The sequence below is a fragment of the Odontomachus brunneus genome, unplaced genomic scaffold (assembly GCF_010583005.1).
Source record: "Odontomachus brunneus isolate Ranch 3 - 2012 unplaced genomic scaffold, Obru_v1 Obru_scaffold_014, whole genome shotgun sequence".
Classification (NCBI taxonomy): domain Eukaryota; kingdom Metazoa; phylum Arthropoda; class Insecta; order Hymenoptera; family Formicidae; genus Odontomachus; species Odontomachus brunneus.
The window spans coordinates 738,814-747,578 of NW_022639464.1; the positions used below are offsets into that span (position 1 = coordinate 738,814).

Sequence of the window (8,765 nt, forward strand, 5' to 3'; positions counted from 1 at the left end):
GATTGTCATTCTAAGCATGTAATATGCATATTTCATTAGTATCCGAATTTTAAAGGTCTTGTGCTTTAAAGGGTTAGATAAGAAAATTTTATTATTTTTTATTAACAAATTTATATATTTCTTTATTTTCGCATTGAGGCAGTATTTGGTCATTAATTAGAACATTCGCTTAATGTCACAAATTAGAACTAAACTGTCATGTTATTGAATAATATATACTCGTACATATATGTAAATCAGTCATTTTTAAGAAATCATTATAAATACAGTAAAATCTTTTTATATAATTTAAAAAGATACAACACAAAAAGGTTCGAATATTCAAACTTTCCCACTTTTGTGTGTACTTAGTTTATCCACGTATATATATTATTAATTTATAAATTTATTTTCACGATGAAGTTGCTAATTGAAACGTGCCTTTTATCTAAATAATCGCGGAACTTGAAAAATCGCAAACTGAGGCAAAAATTCACGAAACAATCAATCATCGGAATCCTTAATTTTTTTAAAAACTTTAAGAGTGAGAATTCTCGTTACCTCAGTAAAATTGTATCGGCATCATCGAGATCATGTAAACAACTGTTTCAATGATTCAATGAGAGATTCAGACGCGAAAATGAATCGACACGCCGATAAGCACGCTTTTCTCCGTCGAATAGAATGTTCTTGTACCTACTTTATCGTAGCCGGCGGCGACCGGAAGTTCTCCACCGGCGAAAAACTGCGTGATGCATCGGCGCTATTGAACGCCGCGAGTCGCTATTCGACTGTAACAAGTGTGTGCTTCGATCCGAACTCGTGTGTTATAGGTTTCGATGACTACTATTTGAGCCTGCGGCCGAGAATAGGCGACGAGTGTCAGGGGCAGACCGAGAGCAATGTTCCCCATAAGTTGCCGGGGAAGGTGGTGAACTGCCGGAATATCTGGTTCCGGGAGTTCTGGTCGCAGCATCACAAGTGCACTTTCAGCGTGAACGCGTCGAGTGACGTGACGCGCTGCACCGGCATGGAGGACCTTGCCGATTACGAGCAAGAGGGCCTGGTGCCTTTTGTCGGTAACGTATAGATCCATCTTGTCCTTATCGGACCTTTCGTGCCGACTCTGTCCGTCTTATCCTTATGTTGGAAACCCGTTGTAGGAAAAATGTACGATAATAGGAGATTTGTACGTGAAAGAGAAAAACAGAAAGAAGGAGAGAAAATAGAGTAAAGTTTATTAAAAACCTTGGAGTTTATACTCTCTAAAATTACAGTATTCTGTAGTATGTTGGATACTTGAGTCCGCGTTACTAAACATTTAGTAAAGTGGCAGATATATTATATATACTCAGATAGCACAAAATCTTCAGAGAATGTTCTAGAACGTCTTTAGAATGTCTTTTGAAGATTTGTGCTATATGTATATATATCTCAAGATCATGAAATTTTAATAAAAGTAATTATTTCGTGAAAAGGGCAATTATTCCCTCAAAAGAAACAAATATTACTATTATGATAAATAATTATTTCATAGAAAATAGCATATTTAATTGTGAAGAAAAACGTTCAAAACATAAAAGAAAAATACAAAAGATAGATAAGAGAAAAATGTATGGAACGCATTAGTAAAACGCAACAGAAGAACAATTTCGAGGTAATAGTAGGAGCATTGCAAGAACATTAAATATGTTCAGCTAATGTGATTTAAATATAAACTTGCTGTCTGTAAGAGTAACTGGATAGGCGAGCAACATAATTTAATAAACTTAATGTATAAAATAAAGATTTATGCTGCAATTCTAAACAGAATCGTAAGTCTCGTAACTTGTTCTCGTAAAATATGTAAGAACACTGTCCGTCATAAGTATGTAAGAACTTATGTGAGTAAATTTACAATTCTATGCAATATTATATGTCGTACAATTACTCATAAATATCTATGATTTCATGTAATTTACGATATTTACAAGTGATTGTACGACATATGATATTGCGTACAATTATAAATCTACTTATAAATTCTTACGAAATTTACGAAAAGAAGTTACGAGATTTACGATTCTGCTTAGAATTGCAGAATTATTAGTTTTGCTGCTGCTCCAACTGTAACAATAATTTCATAAGCTCACTTAAAGTGAAGAGGCATTAGCGAATTTGTGACTTTCTCAAGAAACTGAATTCTGTAAGTATGCTGTTTATACGAACTATTTTTTGTAAGAAAGAGAAAAAGAGAGATATATATACGAACTTCTGCATGAACTTTTTAACGTAGGAATTTTTGCACACTTCTATGGCATTATCGAAATTCGATAATCGACTAGTGATAAAGCCTCTAATTGAATTTGTGCCATGAAAAGGCAGTCTGTTTTGAAAAGAGGCACGAAAAATTCACTCCCTTAATATCTGAGAATTCGTTGGTCGTGGAACTAGCTCCATTGACCAACCTTAATATTTGGAATTATTGATTTTGATTAGAAATTTAATTTTCCGAGTCGCAATGTCGGCGTTGCGATGCCGAGCGTTCCGGCAATGAAATCGTCGTGCGCAATCGTCCGATGTTCGTTTAATTGTGACTCCATGAAACGTAGTTGCGTTATTCGACGAGTTAACGAAGGTATAAAGCGATGATGAACAAATTATTCCCGCTCGTGCCACAGGCCGGCTAATTGATCACGAAACGAAGGAACGTGGGGAAGTACTTGACGATCGTTTATATCCTGAGAAGAGCACGAGAGGGAAAGGGAACAATGCGGAGGGACGAAAGCAACGGGACGGGACGACACGAGCGGAAAGATAGTTATCGAAGAGAGGAAGAGAGTGAGAATAAGAAAAGCTTCTCGGCAACCCTCCAACTTTTCGTCACCCTTCGATCATTTTTCTGGCTGAGAAACAGAAACGGGAAAAATTCGGCAGCTCCACGCTCGACCGTAATTCTGGCAATATATGACGAGACTTACGTCACACGGCGGGATGGCACGCCACGATCGATTATTTTCACCGCGCGATTTCCCTTTATCTGCACGCCCGATCTCTCTTCCTCTCTCTCTTTCTCTCTCTCTCTCTCTCTCTCTCTCTCTCTCTCTCTCTCTCTCTTCCGTTTTGTAAATTATCCCCGCCCGATTTTCTCGCTGTGCGTGCAGGTATGCGCGCGCAGCTGCCGAGCGAGCGGGCCGATTAATTTTCCCGCATCAATCTTATTTGCAATCGTTGCAGTCGCGGAAATTGCGGATAATTATGACAGAATACCCAATTTTCGGGTGGAATTTTATATTGTTTATGCGGTGCACAGCGGAACGAAGACTTATTAAAAATGACATATTTTGTTATTTGCTTTGGATTATATCAGCAAAGATTGGACAGAGTTCCATTGTCTCCCGCATCTTTTGGCATAATTTCGCCGCAATTCGAAGAATTTTTAGCACTGATTTATAATAGAAACAATAAACGCATAGAAAGGCGTTCACTTTGACGCACTGTTAAATAAAGACTAATCGACAGATCACTCTATACTTCATATCATGTTTAACCTGATAAAGAATAACTCTGAAATACAGTATTAAAGGTTTAGCCAAATTTGCGCTAACTCTATATCAGGCCACATGCTTTGTTACATAACTTATTTATCCGAGAAACAGCTCCACTGTCTATCTATTAAGATTAAATTTTACTCTTTAATGATCGAAATTATTCAGCTTCTTTTCGAAGAAATATATTAATTCCACGTATATTCCCCGCGTGATGTCTTATACAGCGAACATATTAATCGTATTAATGTGCTAGTAAACTTTAATAGCGTTTACTATTTTATTACGTCCATTATCACAGAAAAAATACTAAGACCCATATTCTGAGCTTTCTTTTATCACTAAAAGCGTATCTAAAAGTGACTTATAGCCAATCAGAAGGTTTATAAGCCACTTTTAGAGGTACTTTCAGCGATAAAAATAATTCAGAATATAAACCTAAGAATATTGCCTAAATATGGTTCCTATAACAAAATATTAATGTTATTTTTCGCTCATGCACAAAATGGTTGTAGTACTTATGGTACTCTGAGAATGGTACATTAACCTTCTTTACTGCCTGTTCATATGTTTGAGTACTCTCAATGCTGTATGGTGCAACCAAACTCTATAGATCTCTCAATCATAGTATTTGTTCTACAGACTACAACAAAGAGATAGCGATATTCCTTTGGTTGAGGCAACTATGTATACGAGGATATACTAACTGAACATTATATATCATAAAAACAATGGATGTAAGAACTATATAGATGAGCATGTAATAACAGCAATTTTTAATGCCATATCTGTTTCACTTAAAATCACATAAGTTCTCTCTCTAATCATAGAATATATGGATGTAGCAACTATAGTAGTTTTCTCCGTATATGTTCAAGTTAGTTGAAGCAGAACGATTGAATCGGAAATTCTCTTTATTTATTTGTAACAGTAGTTCTTTGCTCTAATGTAAGTTGATAAATTTTGTAAAATTAAAGGAGGATTATGCTTCATTTGATTTATTTCTTTGGGTCATCCCTTTTGTTCGTAAGGTGAAAATTAAAATGCCAACAACTTCTTATTTCGTCTTTCAATTTTCCTGCCTTGGACCAAGAGATGTTTAAAAATGCTAACTATGACATAATCCAGTTCGAGCTTTCCATCGACATTAAATTTCTTCTATTAGTAATACAATATTTTATTTAATTCAATTTAATTCAACATAAAAGGCGAAGAAAGAAATCGCACGCCTTTTTTGGACGCGTTCTTTAAAGTAGACAGAAATCGCGAGAATCAGCACACGACTTTCTTCTATTCCCCTTTCAACTTTCAGCTAGAGTGTCGCAATCCTTTTGTCGCAGACAATGCAAGTGGTGTACAAGGAAAAATGTATGGCATACATTTTAAAGTCATAGAGTGTACGAATGTTGTTTCATAAAAGAGAAGCTTGAATTTGCGCATTGGAGTCGGGTCCAACTCATAACTCGCTAGTCCGAAACAAGTGAACGCCACTACATAGTGAGGATGCATAAGGGTGGAACATAAATTCCACACAATTAATTCCAGATCACTATCCCTTGCTTCTAAGCGTTCACCAGTGTTTGCAATTAACCGCAGCTGACTCTACACCGTGATCCATTAGATTGCGTACTGCCGGGATCGGACAAACTTTCGCGACGAACTTTCGAAGCGAGGCCGCGACAAATGGAAGGAGAGAAACATGGGCGAGCAAGGGAGCGAGCGAACAGGAGGGAGGGTGAAGCAATTTTCCTCGACTATAGTTTTTGCGTTAACAAACACGGCCGGTGGCGCGTGAAAAGTTGCGCGAGATCAAGTTCCCTCGCATTTTCCCGCACACGTCGAGTCTTCCCCTCGATTCCCTCGCCTTCCCCATCGTTTTACTCCGCGTTTGCCTTTGTTTCGCTTTTGTAGGAAATAAATGATGCCGTCTCGTTGAGCGCGAAGCGATCGGAAAGCTCTGCGCGATGAAGCGCGCCACCGCGAAGATAAATCTTGTAAATCGTCTTATTAGCTGCCACAAGACATCTTCCCCGCGAGCGAACAACAATTTGCGCTCCCTATCGGGACCTTCCTTATGCCTGAATAAATAAATAATGACGGCACTGTATCGGCTTCGTATTCTCGCAATGCGACCCTACGAGACGGGGATCAGACTGGGGCTATAAAACTTGTCCCATCCCGCCAAGTGTCTGATAAATCGAGCTCGAATTAAATCCTATCGCGATCTATAGACGAGTTAGGGGTATCTGCGAGAAGGGATAAGATCTCACCGCGCTGCTAAACAGTGGCAGAAGCGATGCTCCTCACAAGCGCTTGGTATCCAAAAGTACAATTCGACAGTTTCTTATTTTATTGTATTTTAAAAAGCTTGAGCTTATTAAGAGGGAATATAACTTAGGGAGCATCGAAATATGTAGATAACACTATAGCTATTTAAAAAAAAAAATTCTTTTAGAAAATGTTATATGTTTAAGTAATATTAAATAATTTCTTCGAAAAGAAGCTGAATAATTTCGAGTTAAAGAGTAAAATTTAATCTCAATAGATAGACAATGGAGTTGTTCTTCGGATAAATGATAAGTTATATAACAAATGTGACCTGAGCTAGCACAAATTTGGCTAAACCTTTAGCATGTCTTTATAATTTTTCTTGCAGAAGTACGATATTACTTTTACAATCTTTTAATTTTGATACCCCGCAATTCTTCAAAATGGCTACGCTATAAAAAAAATTTACTTTTAGAAAATGGCACATATTTTTGTCGTTTTTCTTGCAAAAATATAATACCAGTGTTGCAGTGTTCAACCCGGAATATTTTGATTAATCTAGAGTTGAACTTAATTGTTATGGAAGTTACTGTTAGATGAACGTGTCTAGGATATAGTTTCCAGCATCATTAGATATGTTTATTAAAACGCAAATACAAAACTGGTTCTAATCGCGGTATCTTTGAATAATTTACAGTGGATGCAGTTTACGCCATGGCGCATGGTGTGCACAACGTCATTGAGGAGGAGTGCGTGAATAATTTGGGCACGGCGCATTATCTCTGCGAGACGCTTCGACCAGCGCCGGACGGTCCACGACTACTCCAACACATCCGTAATGTCAGTTTCATTGGTAAGTTGCGTTATATTCTTCAATAATAATTTCTAAGTAAATACTCCTCAACACATTAAGGTTCTGACCGAACCTAATTTCAGTGTTTCATTTTCTTTTCAGAACAGTTCTATTTCTAAGGTTTCATATCTCTCATGACTTTTATTCCTACTTAAAATTCTTTCAAGGATATTTAGTTTTTTTTAAGAAAATTAATTTTTTTCAATTTGCAATTACCTTTGAAATTACTATTTTCTTATATAGAAAATTAACAATAAATATAAAATATACATAGGGGAAAAACAGAAAAACATTTTCGAAAAGTTATTAAAACAAGATTAAAATAATTTCTTTCATATAACTGATTTAAATATGAAAAAAATATATATATATATATATATATATATATATATATATATATAACTAAAGAATATAAAAATTAAATATGAAAAAATAAATAACTTTAACTTCACAAAAGACACAAAATTATTTCATAAAATAAAAACTATAAACTTGTTTAACATGACACAATTAAATTATTATTTAACATAACTACTTGTACTACTGCTACTAGTTGGTTTCTACATTAAGGATATAAATTTAAAGAATACATGTAGTTAGACAACTATGAATAATAATAATTAAATAAGATTATTTGCTTATTGAACGATTCCTACTAATATCTACTTTGCAAAAATCACAACTATAGATCTCTATATCGTAATTTGAATTAATTTTACCTAGAACATTATTAGAGCAAGATAACATAGATCCCGCAATGTTTTACTTTGCCCTTCCTCTATACGTACACTTTGCTTAACTTATAAGACACATCTCTTATATTACATATCACAGTACTCGCGGATTTTGTCAATTCGGCCGAAATTTGTTGCGTTTTACATGAATTGCATTAACTGACCAAAGATTGTGGTTAACGCGTCATTCGCGTGCCGCGCACACAGGAAGGACCGTCAAATCAAGAGGCTCGAACAGGTCGATCAATTATCCCAAAATCACAGCGTGAATTCGGCGTACGTCGGGCGTCGCGACTGCGTCACCCAGTACATCAAGTGATCAGTGACGTCAGAGGGTGGCAATCTCGACGCCCTCGTCGATATTGCAATTAAAACACTTCCCCCGATTTAACGGCACATAACACTTTCACGTTGGTGGACTGTGATACAATTAAGACTGGCCCCTCGTTACGGCGCACTATCAAGTGGCAATGCGATTATCCCGACCGTCCGTCCTCCGTCCTATCGCGTATCAGGCAAGATTTATTGTAGCGATATTGCGTAACGCTCCAACTGCCTTCTCGCCTCGGGTTTTTCCGATATCCTCGCGAAACCACCGACGGGGCCTTTTAATCTCTCACGTTTGGTCCTTTGTTCGCAAGTCACGCGCGGCTCTAGTTTACGTCAAAATGTCTTACCTCGAGAGAGATAACGCCGTATAATAATATTAGCAGCAAAAACGGGTGATCCTCTTTTTTCAACCAACACGCGCGCATCAGCGGCGAAAGTTTATTTAGCGGCACGACTCGCGTTACACCGAGCTTTAGTGAAGCTTTAATATCTGCCAAACTAAAATCGTTTAGTTTCTAATTGTCTGTACATACATCATATTTGGGTATATGATATAACATGATATGACATGATAAAACATGTTATGATATAACATGTTATGATATCACATATAGCCGTCAAATCATGACAGATTAGCCGAATAATCAACAGTCATAATACTTATGTATAACTAGACGGATATCCTTGCGAGTTTTAAACGCGAAACTTAACATAACGTTAAAAGTTTCCTCATTTAAGTGCGCTTCGAGAACTTACCGCACCTTTTTTTAAAAGTCTATTTTTTTGTATTTAATGACCGGAAATATTTAAAATTGTTGCAAAGAGCTCTAGAACTTTTCAAGAGAGTATCAAAACTTTAAAAAAAATGTCACATTTTGAAATATGGTGTGCCAAGTCTTGGCACACCATATTCAAAAATATGACATTTTTTTTAAAGTTTTGATACTCTCTTGAAAAGTTCTAGAATTCTTTGCAACAATTTTAAATAGTTCCGGTCATTAAATACAAAAAAATAGACTTTCAAAAAAAGGTGCGCTAAGTTCTCGCAGCGCACCTAATCAAAAAAACTATTTA

At 36.4% G+C, this 8,765-nt stretch overlaps 1 protein-coding gene across 7 annotated transcripts in view; it reads left to right on the plus strand.

Annotated features, from left to right (window-relative positions):
- The window catches only part of LOC116841187 (metabotropic glutamate receptor 8-like), a 232,768-nt gene that overhangs the window by 176,684 nt on the left and 47,319 nt on the right, over positions 1-8,765 (plus strand). For all 7 annotated transcript variants that reach the window (XR_004377516.1, XM_032808828.1, XM_032808827.1 and 4 more), the window contains exons 8-9: positions 813-1,058; positions 6,472-6,627. Coding sequence is in view for 6 of the 7 variants with exons in the window: in XM_032808828.1 (XP_032664719.1) it covers positions 813-1,058; positions 6,472-6,627 (402 nt within the window). In the remaining variant the exon portion in view is untranslated. The remainder of the gene's footprint in view (positions 1-812; positions 1,059-6,471; positions 6,628-8,765) is intronic.